At 41.7% G+C, this 17,921-nt stretch overlaps 1 protein-coding gene across 1 annotated transcript; it reads right to left on the bottom strand.

Moving 5' to 3' along the window:
* Positions 1-7,001: 7,001 nt before the first annotated feature.
* si:dkey-12l12.1 lies at positions 7,002-13,080 on the bottom strand. The gene is made up of 6 exons (XM_034132554.1): positions 12,783-13,080; positions 10,549-10,596; positions 9,404-9,514; positions 8,673-8,768; positions 7,556-7,636; positions 7,002-7,475 (listed from the first exon to the last, which is right to left on the bottom strand). Exons 1-6 carry the CDS (start codon positions 12,894-12,896, stop codon positions 7,380-7,382), a joined length of 546 nt encoding a protein of 181 aa, XP_033988445.1. The 5' UTR covers positions 12,897-13,080; the 3' UTR covers positions 7,002-7,379.
* Between the last annotated feature and the right edge of the window lie 4,841 nt (positions 13,081-17,921).

The raw sequence follows: 17,921 nt of genomic DNA, 5'->3' as shown, positions 1-17,921 counted from the left end.
CAGAGAAAATCGGTTTAGTGCCACAGGTGTACACCGAGAACCAGAGTCTGACCGGCGAACTGGAGACTGCGCAGCGGGAGATGGAGGAGTACAGGCGGGCAGCGGCTGCAGGAGCACTGACCCTAGAGAGGGTGCAGAGGAACAGAGACTTCCACAGCCTGCAGTATAAGCGCGTGGTGCAGGAGAAAAACAAGCTCATAGAGGAGATGAAGAAGCTCACAGTGCAGTGCAACAAATACGAGCCGGAAGTTAAGCGGATGAATGAGAAATACCAGACTGTGCTAAAGCAGACCATGCTGGTGGCTTTGGAGAAGGACAAGGCTTTGGAGGAGGAAGGATCAGGGAACATGACCCATGAAAAAACCTCCATCACCTGCAAAGAGTTCAAGGACTCAGACTAGGTGAAGTCCCTGCAGGAGAATGGTTGAAATAAACAGTCTCATAACTTTCCTCATGAAGCCTTTTATTCCTATACAACACAGTTCAAACATGCTTCTATTCCAAAAACACACGTACAGTAAAGTCAAAAGGTTAAAGTATAACAATAGTTTAAATTATAGAAAGTCATCATAATGTTCATAACAATATTAATATATATTTACATTTAACCTGCAAAATACAGGACCTCTACCATACATCCATATTTTCCATATGATGAAGATATATCCATTCGTTTTACTGAAGTTTAGAAGCTTTTCATTGTTGTAAATATCCACAAGAGGGCAGTCTTTAGCAAGCTTTGCTCGACTTCCACAGAGTGACTATGAAATACAAACTTCACCAGAAAATAAATAATTTGTAACAGCAGGAGGCAGGAATCTGCTGAGCTGCACTCGAAGATAAACCAGAAAAGTAGCCGTGTCACTTCTGCTCATAGGAGTGCTCATTTCCCCCCTTTTTACAACCACAGCAATGCCTGTCAGCATGGGAATAAAGTCATGCAGGCAGTAACATTTTACAGCTAATATTGCAATTTCAACTTTAGGTCCGGGTAGACCGAAAGCGTTCAGAAAAGTCACATTAATGGATGAAAAACATTGGCTATATAAAATAAGGTAGCAAAACATAAGCAGTGTGTTCTGCTCTGACATTGCTCTGGAATCATTTTTACAACAATCACATTTTTGCATGACTTGTTTTTTATTTTCAGATACCATATAGGATGTCAAGAAGTCCTGTTATTGTCACAGTGCAACATCAGTTATATTCTTGCAGCTATATTTCATTTTGTGCTGTTGTTTTCATTACACCATGATACATTTAAGTGAAGCTGAAGTGTCACATAGCCTTCATCTCAGTGGCTTTGCAATCGGATTATGCAATATAAAGATATTTTTTCCCACACAGATGTTTTCTTTCTCCCTCTTCTGTCCCTTGATACTTGAGTGTGGAGATGCTGAGGGAGCTCTTTGATCCGGAGAGGCTACAGAACGTGTGACCAAGTGATTTATTGTCCTCTCAGGACCTCTAAACCGCCCTCCGCTCTGCAGTTTGAAACATCCATTTATGACTTCAAAATTCAATATGAGACCACACTCCCGGGCCAAAAAGCTCCCTCTACTTAATGTTCAGAGAGAGATTTAGCTCCATATGAAATATTAAAATGTTTCTGCCCTAGCTGTCAACCGGCAGACCTCGTGAACTTGCAAATGAACTTTGAGAAGTTTCTGAAATGTGAGCACAATAGCAACAAAAAGTAGTTTTTTCTACCCCTCTTCCTTTCCTTACATCCTACCACATCCTTCTGATGTCTTTCTTTCCACTGTACATTTGGTATGTTATTCTTTATCGTACATCAGTGATGCTGACTGACGTTTATTTGGATGCACTCACTGTGCAAAGCTTTTATCAGATATTAAGAGATGTGATAGATATGGAGACAGTAACAGACTGAAAGATGGGAACGAAAAGGCAGGATTTCTATCAGCTGCCTCTGCTACCTTTGCAAGATTTAATCAGAAGTGATTTTGTGCTGTTTTGGTCTTTTTTAAATGGCGTCTTCATGCGAGTCTGGCTCGGAAAGTGGAAGCATGTTTCTTTTCCGACCACAAGCACTTTTCTCCTTATTCTTCACCAGAGGTCCGTGATGTGGTCAGTAGACTCACAGACAATGACCTAATGTGTTATGCTGCTCTTTGCTCCATAATATTTCCAGACTCCATTACTCTGCTGCCCCATAGGAATGTAACTGAGGAATGTATTTCCTTTCCACATTTGTTTTCATCTACAGTATGTAATTACATGTAGACCAGTTTGGAGCCTTTTCTAAATTTCACAAATGGTTACAGAGTCGATGAGGTGGTGGCTGGAGGCAAGCTTGTTATTTCCAGCCAACTTTTTATACCTCCAAGGCCGAAATTACCTTTTCCAGCCGGCCCACCCCTCCCTCCCACAGACGTTGTCACCGTGAGGTCACCCATTGGTTTGTAAACCATTATTTTGAACTTATAGTTTGGCATTTTGGCCGTCACCATGCTTATTGGAGCCAGAAGTCACACGAGAGGTTGGAGCTAATTACAGCCATATGCTAAAACAAACGCTTTTTAGGCAAACCAAAATGTTCCAATTAACTTTCAGGAAGAGAAAATACTGGTAAACAGTCAGACATTTGGACCACGTAGCCCGTCCCAAAGCCTTAAGCATTCCCTGCTTTATGGTTTATTTGAACCTAAATGGAAACATCATTTGCTAAATGATCCTCCTGCTGTATTGAAGAAGACTTTAAACTACAAATTGAGACTATAATCTCATGTATACAATGTTTACTGAGCTATAGACTTCTAACACACTTCTTTATGCAACCAGTAGAGTCACCCTCTGCTTGATATCAGAAAGAGTGCAAGTTCAGGCATATTGTCTTCACTTCTCAGTACCAGAGGTTTCCGACTGCTCCATTTATCCCTCAGGTCTGAGGACACAAAGTTGTCTTCCCCTGCCTTTTATAAGAAGTTTTCAACGTTGTGTCTCCATCTTTAATGCCTGGGACTGCTTGTGATTCCTCCCATGCCTCTCCCTCGGCTCCTGTCAGCTCTGTCCACTTCACAGCCCGTACGACCTTCGTGTCATACCAAAGAGAAAGAGGAATGAGGGTGAAAAGCCTCCTGGCTCGAGCTGAACCGAACCTGCCTCGCCTCCCTTTATCTCTCTGCCTCTGAGCCTATTTTTACTGAATCCTCTGTCCTGCTTATACAACTGAATCACAGCGGGCTTTGTGTTGTAATTTAGATGAATCGCCTTAGCCTAGTTACCTGCCACATATAGGATGTGTTGGCTCCGTATTCCCCCAGATATATTTTTTAAGAAATGCTGCTTTTCTCAATTCATCATCAATTCTCTCTGCCTTCCATTTCTAATATACACCTATGAAATTTATTCACCCTGTCGGAGAGTATTCCCTTCTTAATAAATCAGCTTTCCACGGACCTATATAGTGGGTATAAGGTCAAACTCAGCAATATTTTCTGCTTTAATGTACTGAGCAGGGCAGATATTGTGGCATTGACTCAGCAGGCATCCATCATCTTCAAGCAGAGCTACGCAGATGAATTGCTCAGAGACAGAACTGAGAAAATCTGGCATTTTTCTTTCAGCTATGTTCATCTCAGCTCTCGGCTTTAATGTAAATGTTCAGATATTTATGGCGATATTCGCTCTAAAGCTGCAGGGATTTATCTCCTGTGAATCACTAATGGTGATGGATGTGGTGTCTGTCAAGATGAGTATATCAGCATGTCGTCGCTCTTGTAAAACCAACTTTGGTCGAGATGGTGATTGCTTTGCTTCTCTAAGGTTAAGGAGAGTCTTAAGAAACCATTTAAAATGCATTAAGTTAACTCAAAATTGCATGGTGGCCAAGTTTAAACCAACATCTGTGTTTCTTAATTCCTGGCATATAATGATGCAGAGTCATTTGTATCCCAATGGAATCCATTAGCAAGACCACAGCTCAAAACATTTTGAGTTCCCAAATATGAGTTATTTATGATGAATTAATCACAAATTGGGGATTTTACTTACTTTTCACCTGGAAAATGAGAATAATGATTAATAACACTTTAATAAAACGTTTTTTTGGCAAGTAAATGTTGAGAGAGCTGGAACACAAAAGAAAGCAATGTGTAAATGCCACAGTTCAGGCGAAGAATAACAGGATTATAAGTCAGCTACAGTACTCTTGATATCTCTGTTTTTAGCATCAGCATGCTGCAGTTATGGATGCTATGAAACCAAACTTTGATCTAAAATAGATTTCGCTAGCGTCTGAGATATTTTGAGTTTAGCTTTTGGTGACAGGATGAAGGGATTGCAGGTGTTATTCTGCCTCTGGATGCAGACCGAGGCTTTGTTTATCACGAGAAGCTGACAGATTCTGGAAAAAGTCAATGAATTCTGCATTGGCCCATAAATAACCCCCCCCCCCCCCCCCCCCTCCTTGCCGCCGCCTTACACGCTGAAAGGTCAGCAGGCTGATATATTGAGCTGACATCACTACGCTGTTACTGAGGACTTACACATATCACACATGCATCTCCTTCGTTAGCCCACAGTGATGTGACAGAGAGAGGAAGGGAGGCTGGTTATTGGGGGAGGGGATGTCAGGCCGGAGTGACACGAGGTGAGGGAAGACAGCCAACACCCTGCATCTGATCTGATGGGAAGTGAGAGGAAGAAGAGGAGAAGGAGGAAGATTCAGCCTCAAAGCAGGGTCACAGTCTGAGGTCAGAGTAGAGAAAAGACCAGGAGGAGAACAGCAGGAAATACCTCATCCTGACTCAAATAAATCACACTTTACCAAAAAGGGTTCAGATGCTACGGTACTATCTTTACCTTACGGACTGATCTGATAATATTCCAGTTGGTTGGTTTTTATCTGTAGACTGACATTGTGTTCATGTTGGGCAGTGCAACAAACCTGCCAGTGGTGAGTTTAAGACAGAGTTAAGAACAGTCTATACACTGAATATGAAGCGACCACTAGCAGACGTAAGGATTGTAAAGCCTACAGATTACAAATATAAGACACAGTGTTTTATTTAGAGAGCTTTGGGTGTGCTGGTAGGAGGATTATATTACTTTGAAGAATGCATTTCTCCATTGACAAGACTTGTCCCTTTCTGAATTTTGATTGAAACAAATCGGACATGTTTCTGATTATTCAACGGTGTGGAACCAGTTGAAGTTGGAATAGAGGTTTGTTTTGAACCTGTAAGGTGGTTTGTTATTCAACCAGACGTCTCTTTAGCTATGTTGCATTCTTTCATGATTTCAGCAACTAACTTTGGTCCATTTTATCACCAAAGTAACAGAGACCTCTGGTTTCTAATGGATTGGAATCATCCAACACTGTTACTCAAATTGTGATGAACGTAGAAGACGGAAAGGTGTGTCGTCGCTGGGTCGCTCTGCATCATAACAGTATTGTTTCTGCCTCCGGGTTAACCCCCCTGCTAACGAAGGACTTGTTTGTGACTTTTTCCCCACATTGCATGTTGTCTGGGATGAGATGCTCCTGTCAACAGAAACTAATACTTACGTGGTGGTTTCCTCTGCTTAAAAAGGACTGTTACCCACTAACTACACATGAACCTGAGTGAAGCTTTGGGGAAACTGTGACGTATCTCTCCCACCACAGTCCTATAGATTGAAGGCCTCCCAGTGATTTTGTTCGTAGTGATTACCGTCAGCTTTGTTCTGGAGGGGATGACTAAACCCAAAGCACAGCGGAAACAATGCCACACACCATTACACCACCGCACAGACTGAGAGGATCCCCTTCGCGTCGACCACACACCGTGACACACATCAGATTGAACTTTAATTTAACATTTGCATCACCAGGACTGGGTTTAAATGGTGGATTTCTATTTAAAACAAGTCTGTGTAAGTGAGATTGCCTCTAAGGATGGGTGTGTGTGAGATGATGACAGGGGAGCGAGTGGTGTCTCTCTTGTTGCCTCTAAATAGGAATAATTGGTCCTCAACAGAGCTCTTTTTCAGAGAAATCAGAAAGGCATCCTGTGGTTGTTTGTCACCAATACAGTTTCCAACCAGCTAATCCAGGTCATGTGATGGCTGTGGCACAACCCGTCCATATTCTCCCAGAGCGAGCTGCTGAAGCGTGTTCAGCATCAATGATATGCTTCAGGGAAAATGTCAGGTTATAAATAACATTTTGTTGGGTTATTTTTTCCCTCTGCTCTATGTTTGTCTCTGTAAAACCATAAAAATGGGACCTACGTCACGAGCTGTGGGCTTTGATCGGTAAATGAGCGGAAGATGACTCATCCCATTCATTTAGATTAGCTTACATTTATACTCCGGCTTTTTCATCATGCAGGATTTTCTGGGGGGGGTGTAATTTAGGTAGCTGCTTTTATTTTTAACCCAACATACAATCATCACAGTGCAGCACAGTTTCTCTGAGAGGTGTTTTTGAAAAGATCTGCCCTGCTGTAAATAGGCAGACAGATGCAGAGCAGCCCACAAAGATTTAATTTTCTTCACATTTACGTCAGCGCCCTGCAGAAATACTCACTTCTGCTCCAGACCAAATTGCGTTTCCATTCCCGGCCAAATGAATTAAAAATGACACAAGATATTAAAATAGACAAAGTTGACTCCTGGAACAGATGGTCTGGACTACATTTAGATTTGATTCCCTCTCTCACATGGTAATGTAAATGGATTAAGGGACTTTTACTGAAAATAAGTTCCTGCTAGTTTATCCTGCTGCCATTTCAGTGCCAACCATGCACCATACATGTAGCTCCTGCCATGTGTAATTGGGGACTCAGTGGTGTTTCGATGCCATGAAATCAATTTTATGAATCAGCCGGAGACAGCTTTGCAGACTTGTGAGTGGGAAATGAAACGCGTCATTCAGGGAAACACTGAGCTGCTGTTATACAACTCCTGAGCTCAGACAGAACTATTAACCAACTGTATAGAGAAGGCTCCAGTGGAGCACAAAGTGCCTAACGTTTAAAGACTCAAACACCATATGTGTCTACTAAACTTTTATTGAAATTTGATACAACACAAGAAATATTTCTGCAAAAATATACCCCCAATATTCATAAGGAATCTGTGATTAAATACAACAACACGGCAAACTATAATATTCATATGGGATCATTTGTGGATTCATTTTAAAACATGCAGGAATATATTAGAAACTTAAAATAGTAAATAAAGTATCCATTAGTGGCTGATAAGCTTTCAGGTGAAACAGTAACGATGGATGCACATATCAAAATTAATCAAAGCAAGTTAGCACAGAAGATCTTATCTAAATGTCAGATTTTCACACCAGTCTTCAGATGTTGACTCATGTTTTTCAGAGACCTTTGTACTGTCAGGCCAAAATTAAAAATTGCTTTTTATTTCCCAGCACTCCTCTTCTGTATGCTCCTATTGGGTCTGTCGGTCTGAACGTCAGCCTGATCGTCAGCCTGAACGTCAGCCTGTGGATCTCCCTGCAGAGCACACAGAACGTCATGTAAATATTCATCAGATATAGTCAGTTAGTGTGTTAAAGAATACACAGCACACTCACCAGGACAGAGAACGCACCGGAGCGTCCTGAGTTCACCCTCTTCTGTGGATCGAGCTTCTCCTGTCGCCTCACTCTGATCACCTGGAAGAGAAATCACAAGAGTGATGCTTCTAAAAACTCACTTATTTCAGCAACCTAAAAGAAATGATGATGAACAATTTCAAGCGCAAAGCAGGAAGTGCATGTGAATGGGATACAACGGCTAAAATCTATACACCTGAACATCAGCAGGAGAGGACTCTTTAAAGTAGAGACACTACATACTGATATACACCTGAACATCAGCAGGAGAGGACTCTTTAAAGTAGAGACACTACATACTGATATACACCTGAACATCAGCAGGAGAGGACTCTTTAAAGTAGAGACACTACATACTGATATACACCTGAACATCAGCAGGAGAGGACTCTTTAAAGTAGAGACACTACATACTGATATACACCTGAACATCAGCAGGAGAGGACTCTTTAAAGTAGAGACACTACATACTGATATACACCTGAACATCAGCAGGAGAGGACTCTTTAAAGTAGAGACACTACATACTGATATACACCTGAACATCAGCAGGAGAGGACTCTTTAAAGTAGAGACACTACATACTGATATACACCTGAACATCAGCAGGAGAGGACTCTTTAAAGTAGAGACACTACATACTGATATACACCTGAACATCAGCAGGAGAGGACTCTTTAAAGTAGAGACACTACATACTGATATACACCTGAACATCAGCAGGAGAGGACTCTTTAAAGTAGAGACACTACATACTGATATACACCTGGACATCAGCAGGAGAGGACTCTTTAAAGTAGAGACACTACATACTGATATACACCTGAACATCAGCAGGAGAGGACTCTTTAAAGTAGAGACACTACATACTGATATACACCTGAACATCAGCAGGAGAGAACTCTTTAAAGTACATGTAGAGACATGATGTTTCTGCATGAGGCCTAATGTCTGAATGGCATCAAAGAGCCGTTTCAATGAGCAGTTTATAGCGTAGAGTAAAGCGAAGTGATCCATTGAAGGGAGGAAGTCGTCCTCACATCAGGCCTCGCTGCCCAGCTGTTGCTCTGCTCGGGGTGTTGCCATGGAGACTCACCTGTAGGGGGACTCTCTTGTCGTTGCTAAGGAGAGAGTAGGTGCCGGCGCGGGATTTACGCGGTTTCTTCTTCAAGTGTCGCCTGGACCTATCAGCCTGAGGAGCACAGACACAGGGATTAGTGTGCGCTGATACTTCCTGTACACAGTGTGCTTTCTCTCTGAACACACTCGAGTCAAGGAGAATTAGGAAAACACAGGATTCCCAGAACATTTTGTTGAGCTTATTGTCATTATGCCCCTCAGATACTCTTATTTCAAGCACAAGGCAGAGATAAATGCAGTTTTTCTGTCTTGGGCTGATCTTACTCTCTAAAATGAAATTGTAGTTGTAGTTTGTTGATGTGATTGTGTACATACACGTAGGGTTAGGGGGGGCATGCCTCTGCAGGATCCCTATGCCCTCAAATGGCATATTTTGCATATTCAAATCAACCCATTTTTCTTTGAATATGGGCTGTTTGTTAACACTGGGCAGTTTTTGTATTTATTTCCTTTTAAAAGGTTTATTCCGGTTAGAGCAGTGACCCTGAATATGCCCCTGCACGTCCCTGCCTTATATGGTCCTTTTTTTTACGATTCAGTGAACAAATCACGTGGTTTCTGTGGATCATTTGAAGTCTTCCAGCAGATTCAGATGATTCAGTATGACTAAAACTTCACCAGCAACCTGTAAACCGTCCCCCCTCCCCCTCACTGTGACTCCTGTGTGACTAACAGGCCGTGGTTTACCTGGATGAGAGTGTTCGGGAAGCCTTTGGCGGTGAAGGCCCCCGGCCGGCTGTTGTGGCTCATGTGGGTGGGACCCCTCCTCTCCAACTGTCTCCTACGTCGGAACAAAACCTGCAGGGGTGAGACAGTCACAACCACATACACAACCACAGAGCAAACATCAACTCTCTCCACTGAATGCTCCTCTCACCCCGTCCCTCTTTAGTGACAGTCTAACTCCAGCTTCAAGGGGAGGAAACTGTAAGTCCTTATGGTCAGTGGCTGCTGCATTTCTCATTGATCTGCACATAAACGCAGCTCTGCTATTGATCCACTTGTTTTCCTAATAAATGGACTGTCACTTTTTCGAAAAACAACAAGATTCAGTTTGCCTATTAGAACTTGTTGGTGTATAATAATGTTACCTCTGGGCTCTATCGATGCTTATTCCCCCTCCAAAGCGTATAAAATAGAACGTTTGTTTCAAGTATTGGATAATAACTTACTCTTTTTCCATTCAGTTAATAACAAAGACGGCTACATTAGCTTCAAATATTTGCACGGCAAGGATTTGTGCTGCCATTTAAAGTGCTTACAGTGATTGCTGTTGACCTACTTTGTAATGATTCATTCTTATTTTGGGAATTAGTTTTGTTTGGAGAACTCACTGCAGCACAATAGCTGTACAGTTTGGAGTCGAGGGGTAATTGTAATATGCACATGTTGTCCTGGGGATGCACACATTGCTAGTGTTTGCAAGGGACTTCAGTAACTTTAATTGTCTGTTTTTGTAGGCAAAACTGCAACGCTTCTATGGTCTCTCTGCCAGATAGCTGCAGTTTTTTCTGGAAGGATTAGTTTCCATATTGTACAGTATGTTTTTTATACGTTTTCTAACCAGGAAACATCATTATTTGTTTAAATGTGCTGTAATTATGGCTTTATTTACTCAAAAACCCAACACAACCAACACCCTTTTTCAATTCCCCTCTGTTATTTGTTTCAATTTCTAGCACCATGATGTGATTTATCCTCTTATATCTGCTGTGTCGTCCACTAGACTCCTTTAGAGTACAACCTGCTCTGAACAGGATCCCTTTCACAGCGAGACTAAAGTATTCAAACTAAATTGATAACCGAGTACTACAGTAGTGAGTGATACGTACCAGTCCTTCAGGTAAGGGTAGCGCACTTTGCTGCGTCTGGTCCTCATACTGAAAAGAAGAGAATCAGAGTCAACACTTATGCTGATGATATCCTTGTATTGCAGTGTAATTCAATGCATTTAGACACTAGCTGCTAACTGAAAAGATGGCCTCTGCATTGTTAAAAATGTATGAATATGTGACCATTAAAGGTGGGGTAGGTAAGTTTGAGAAACCGGCTCGAGATCGCTAGAATTTGAAAATACACAACCGGAGAAAATCTGCCACTTTCTTACAGAGCCCCTCCTCCAACACACACGAACGTGCACATGACCAATGAGGGCACGAGATAAGTTTGTCCACAGATGGAATTTTTTAATGGATTTTTTGTCAAAGCACTTCAGATATTCATTGCTATCGGGATGTTAAGAGCATTCCATGGAATATAACAAAAAGTGTATCTCGAGCCGGTTTCTCAAACTTACCTACCCCACCTTTAAGTACTCAGATCCTGCACATTTGTTAAGTTTATTTAGTGTGTGTAAATAGTCCACTGACCCAGACAAATACATTTTACAAAATATCCCAATGTATGTCCATAATTGGCAACACAAACAATCCTTCAGCACCTGAGCCGCTAGCTTTGCAAAAGAGCGCAATTTTTCTCACGAGCCAATCAGATCTGACCGGGCTTTTGGGGGTTTGGGACAGGCGCTAAAATAATGCGATTCAGTCAGAAGGAGAATACAGGTATATTCTGATGGACAGTAGGGGTAAAGTAATGGGTTTTTATAACATTAAAGCATGTAAACACGATCTAGTAAAAACCTAAAATACATAAAAGTATAAAGCTGAGAATGAGAATAACATGTCTCCTTTGAGCTAAATGTAGCATCCATCAAATCCTGCCACAATCCATCTGGCTTTCTGCTGTTCTGTGTCGACGAGCCTCGTAAATTACTCACTTAATGTTTTCCACTCAATTATAAATAAATGACCTTAGTGGGAAACTTGTGTAAATAAACCAAATGAAGCGTATGAAAAAGATGCAGCATCGGGTATTAGTTAGATGCCACCACATTTAAAGCTCATGCTGTAATTACACAAATAACCACTGCAGAAAAACACATATGTGGCACAAAGTCCCTCACATGGAAGAATGAAAACTCTCCCATGTGTGGGTGCAAATCCTCCTCTCGCCTCCTCACAGCTGTCGAAGCCGTTGTCCAGATGAGGGCGATTACTTTGGACAGAACATGAGGACCGTCCTCAGAAAAATGCTCACCGCAAGTTTAAAGTATAACAGCCGCAGCCACATGAGAAGACAAAGAGGGGAGCAGGAGGTTTAGTTCCACAGCGGGGTATATTTCTGTCGTGGTGGAAATACGGCTGTAAAAACCATTACAATGAGACTTTGTTTTGTTAGAAAATAAATGATACGTCTGCACAGGTCAGGATTAGACTGTACACGTCTACTGCCACCCTGACACATGCTTGACCACGATTAACGTCACAGACTGGACTCACATTCCTGCTGATACTGACCTGAACTATTGTACACGCACTGACCCACTGTGTCTGAGGAAAACCTAATAAACCAATACTCTATTTGGCATTTAAACCTAAAGTAAAGTATCCAAAATCCCAATTTTTTTGTTCAATTTCATTTCTTTTCAGTTCAGTTTTCTTCTAGTTTTTCTTTTTACTTCTTTAGTAAACAATTCTGCATATTTGACATTGGTATTAGGGGAAACAAGTATACAAAATGTCAACTAAAAGAAAGATTAATATTCCTTTCGTGAATTCCTGATTGTTAAGGTGTGTCCTGAGTAATATTACAGTCAATCACATGGAGGAATTGTTGGTTGAAGAAGCAGATTTTTAAGCTTTAAATCAACTGAGACAAAAGAGATAGAAATGCCAAAACTATTTTGCAACTTCACTTTTATTTCCTACATTAAAATCACTTCTCTTTGAATGATAATCAAACAGACTTATCGTTTCATTACAGATGCAGCTCCACGTTTCACAAAGTGCTCTGCTGATCCCCGCTGGACAAAACGCTGATAATCCAGATTCTTTTCACTTTCATTTGAGACAAAGGTTGCTTATTATGTCCAACAAACAACATTCCTCCAACAGGCTGCACTTACCCCTGCAGAGTCACATCAGCACACATAATGACGGACACTTAATGAACACCTTTGGCTACCACTGTCCTTCTGTAACTATCACATCCACCAGGAGCCTCTCACCTGAGCGTCTGCGGTGTGTTTGCTCACACTCAGCTCTCCCTGAGCGGCTGAGCATTCGAGGGCGTGTGACAGCAGACTGGCCTGCAGGCAGAGCAGCCAGATAGTAAACCCCATGATCCAGGCAGCGATCCTCGAGTGTTCGCAGCGCCTGTCAGCTCCCTGCTTTATACTCTCGGTCGCTGTGCTAATGGGGAACAGATGCAGGGGAACGGGAGGCCATGCCAGCTTCACGCAGACAAACAGCCGACCACAAGCCTTCGCTCCACGCCAGCCAGCGGCCTGCGGTCCTGCAGAAACATGTCAGACATGTACAGGGGCCTCCCCCTTTAAAAAACTCCCCCCTACCCAACTAACTCAAAGAGGAGGACATTTTCCACTTAGGCTTGCAGTGTAGCTCCTACCAAAGTGTGTGTAAACTCCAGAGAGGGGATACTTGTGTTGTCAAACCCTCTGTACACCACGGATGAAAAATTGGTGGTTAGGTTCTTGTAATGTCTCGAAGAAATGCGGCATTATGCAGGGAATTAGTCTGCTGCCTCGCTGCGGATGAGTCTCTTTCCTTTCTGAATGTATACGTACAGCAGCTGTTCATACAGTGGTGCTCTGATCCAAACACTTCAATAAGGCTTTCTGAATTACTGTAATTACTCCTCAGTAGGCTTTCTCAGTGAAACACACAGCCGCTTTCAACACTGTCAATCCATCTTCCATCTCGCAGATTTCTGTTGACTGAATGCTGGCAAGGGATTGTCAGATGTGGATAAAAAGCTTTATGACTCTATTAGAGAAACTACTCATCATTTCAGAAGGAAAAAACCTGAAATATAAACTTCACTTTCTCCTTAGGTTGCGCACATTATCTGGAGTTCCTGTTGAGCTGGTTTACTGTACCTCAGTGGGAGATTATATGGCCTTTTAAAACAGCACACCATAAAGCAGGAACCTCCTGATGGGGCATGTTGCAGATGAATAGGCACCCTGTTTCAAGGTGTATTACAGGATGGAAACAGTGAGTGGGAGGACAGCATCTAGTCTAATGTCTTCGGGCCTCAGGCTGCGGGTCACAGGGGATCGTCTCCTGCTGGAAACATGCACTGCTGTGGAAATTGTGGAAATTAAATACATTTAATTTCCTGTCCAAGACAAGCCCCTGCACCACTTCCCTGTCCTGCAGCGAGCCAGTGAAGGATGATGCTTCTTACTCAACAGCACTTGAGAAATCTTGTAAAAGCCCCGGTAAAGTCTCTGACAATTTCCCAGTGAGTCACAGCGTGAGTGTGGACAATGAAGGATGGTTATTCATCTCCATGCAGCTCCCAATCTCACCTCCTGTTTTTCTTGTGATGCATGCTAGACGCTGTGTAGGAGCTGCTGTTGAAATCTTCTCCCTGGAGCTTCAGTTAGACCTCTGGCTAGACAGCAGCGAGCTCATGATGTGAAGTGATGGAGGTGATGTTTAGTCAGGAGGAGACACGGTGAAGAATGACTTTAAAACAGCAAACACTGCTGTACTTGGCCGACAATCAGAAATGAAGAAAACGAGCAGGGTTGGGTTAGATTTAAAACACAAGGTAATAACTGAATATTTTTGGATTACCTTCAAGGGGCCATATTGAATTTGTATTCTGTTGTGATGAGTCAACTGCTTACAGATGTCCCGCCCCTTAGCCTTTCACGACGTAACATGTGTTTGAGCGCTAGCCAATAGAAGCGTGGGTGTGACAAAGTGATGTCACTATGTTTAGGAAGTAAATAAAGTAGTCTAATGGAGGCTCCCTCTGGAGGAAACAGGTATTTCAGCCTTTGCAGACCATTTACATGCACTACAGAAAAGGGAAAAGCCCAAAAAGCATAATAGGGCCCTTTTAAGAAAACTGGTGACTCACTTTATCATATTTTAAAGACAAAATCCAAAGTCTAATCAAGTCAACCCTTGACAATGAAGCCATAATCTAATTGCACATTTTCCTAATGTAATCTAGGTTGATGATAGTTGCTTATAATTTGTTATCTGATCATTCCTGCGAGCCAACCCTGTCTACGAGTGGAACAACATGTCTGACATTTCACTGGATTTACTGCCCAAGCTATATGTTTTAGTGTCAGTCCTCTGGAGAACCCCAGTCCTTGCTGTGGTTTAGGAAAACATCAGATGACTTCTTGTAAGACATGTTGAAATCCTGTAACCAAGGTTAAAAGCTTGCATTAAAGTCTCACAAACCGCAGTGTGGCCGTGTGAAGAGGCAGTAATCACAGCGAGGCAGAGTTATTTCATACCCCAAAATCCCTGCTATTCACTCCACACTTTCAAGTTTAAAGTCACTTTTTTTAATGCATGTCAGGGAGTTCACTGTTTTCAAATTGCTATGCAGAGCCACTCTCAGTGTTCGTGCCTCTCTCCATACCAGGAAGTGCCATTCATCAGCGGCCCTGCTTTGAGCGCCTGTCAATGTGTCGCAGGGTGAATCTGACCTTGTGGAGAAACCAAACAACTGTCTGCTCTGACCAGAGAGGAGAAGACAGGTCATTTGTGACACATAAATACTTGTAGAAATGTGTTTGTGTCTGCGTGACAGATGAGAGGAAATGTGACAACATCTGGATTAGCAGACATGACTCACAGAGTAATGGATGTTTTGGATTATGTAATTGAAACATTGACTCTCTTACAGCCCAATTTCTTAAAGGGTTGGTTCACCCAAATTACAGAGAGGCCTCCATGCATGCAGATACTTTGAGTCACATGCAGTGGAAATGTCGAATAAGATAGTTGGTTTCTAGCTTAATATTGAGCCAATGATATGAGTTTTTCGTCAATTAGCGCAACCACGGGGGAATTTGCTTCCAATTGTGTCTTTCCATTCACTTTGTTAGAGTCATGCTGCCTCTAAAATGTGTTTTGCATTCAGTTTGAACACACAGTAAGAAACCAATCTAAAAAAAACAACAAGAAAATCAATCTTTGATTTGGAGAAAGCCATGTGTTCTCACCCATAAAAAAGGATTACATTGGGTCTCAGCGCAGGGCTTTATAGAGCACTCATGCTGTAAATAGAAATCAGCAGCTAGCCTTTTATAGCTCTACATCAGTGGTGGAGTAAAATGAAGAACATTGTACTGTATTGTAAAGTTTTGATATTTATTTGTTTTTATTTTATACTTCTACCCAGGGGTGTCAAACTCAAATTCATCGCGGGCCACATTAGCATTATGGTTGCACTCAAAGGGCCGGTTGTAACTATATAAATATACATATATAAATATATAATATATAGAAAATAATGTATTATATGACATTATTGCCTCTGCATTGGATTATTATCGGATAGGGTAATAACTTAGTAATTAACTACGTCTGAAAGCAGAAGTCCAGGGCAAATAATTCTCTCTTCAGTGCGCATGTCCAGTGCGCGATGCATTGTGGGACATGTCGTCTGTAAAGTGGCATGTAACCGTATAATAACGTATTATATTCTTTGCAAGCGCTTGCGGGCCACATCAAATGAAGTCGCGGGCCGGATTTGGCCCCCGGGCCTTGAGTTTGACACCCCTGTTCTACTACTTTAGAAGCTGATATTGTACTTGTTACTCCACTAGATCTATCTGACAGCTTTAGTTACTTTCCAGACGCACATCATTAGCTAAAACACAATATAACTCAACATATGGACATGCTTATATGTTGAAATATCCAGCAGCAGTATATAAAGTCTTTCAGATTAGTTTAACCAAAACCAGCTGTGATTTACACACTAATGCACCAATGAACTACTATACAGGAATGTATACATATGATTATGAAAAGGGCCATTATGTTTAATGAGTGATTTCACTTTTGGTACTTAAAGAGGACATATTGAGCTAATTTATTTTCAAGTAAACAAAGGAGTCCAATGGAGGCGTTTCAGGCAGGGGGGAGTGTGGGAGAGAGCCTTTAAATAGATCTTGATGCTAATACTTGTGTACTTTTACTACAGTAAGATTTTGAATACTTGTAACAGGGTATTTTTACAATTCAGTATCCAATCTCAGTACAGTTTCCACCTCTGCTCTACATAAGTATTTTGCATCTGAACTCTAAAACAATTCAGAAGGGCATCGCAGAGCGCAGACCTCCGGCGAGGATTGCTTTCAGATGAAATGAACCAATGACAGTCAATTAGCCTCGATGTGCATCAAGGTGAAATTTGTCATATTGAGACATCCATTTGGCAATCTGAAGTCAGTCATGCTCCAAATAGCACTCCCAATCATGCCTCTGGGTTATTATTGTATGCAAATGTGTGTGTGTGTGTTTGGCAGCCTGTGAAGAGTAAGGTGAGAGAGTGTGTATACTTCATATAATGACCTCTAGCTAAGAAATGACCTGGTTAAATAGTTAGTTTAGATTACAAATCAATACTCCTTCCCAGCACATTGTTCTCTTCTTCTTCTTCTTCGTGCAGATGCTTTGCTAACAGCTCTGAAAGGTGTGAGAAGAGCAGCGATGCTTTCAGTCCGCTCATGTGGAAACAGCGGAAGAAGCCAAGGACGAGGCAGAGGAAAACGGCTCGGCAATTTGTGATCTTGTCATTGAACACAGAGGTATTATTGTCTGGCCTCTTACGTTTCACTTTCTGTTAATGTGTCCTTGGGTGTTTGAGCGTTAGCACACTCAAAGTGAATCTTAAATATATCATCAGATACTGACAGTGTTTGTGTTTAATCTTATTTCTAGAGGCTAACACAGAATTTCAGCGAACACAGCCTCCATTTTCCCACACCAGAAAACATGAAATATGGCTTTATATGAAAATGCTGTCTTTTAGATTAATCTTGTTACCATAACTAATCAATTCAGACATCAAAGCTCGCAGGAAGAGAACAAATTCAGTCTGTAGATAACCAATTGAATCATCTGTCACTGCGGGCTTCCAGTCAGTCAACACAACTCGCTGTATGTGGTTCATAAAAAAAGAAGGGACTTGCGCAACAAAAGCAAGAAAGTTTCCTGGGTTGCATCTCTTTTTTTAGACTATATGTTGACTTACAAGATGTAACAGTAAAACATGTGTGCTCACATTTATTTTGAGGATGTAAATGGTTTGCTTTCCAGTTTCCAAGCTGGATAACTGCAGCCTATACACATCAACAATATTA

This window comes from Trematomus bernacchii, unplaced genomic scaffold (genome assembly GCF_902827165.1).
Source record: "Trematomus bernacchii unplaced genomic scaffold, fTreBer1.1, whole genome shotgun sequence".
Classification (NCBI taxonomy): domain Eukaryota; kingdom Metazoa; phylum Chordata; class Actinopteri; order Perciformes; family Nototheniidae; genus Trematomus; species Trematomus bernacchii.
Note: the sequence above shows the minus strand (reverse complement) of the source record. Positions and strands in the feature narration are given on the sequence as shown.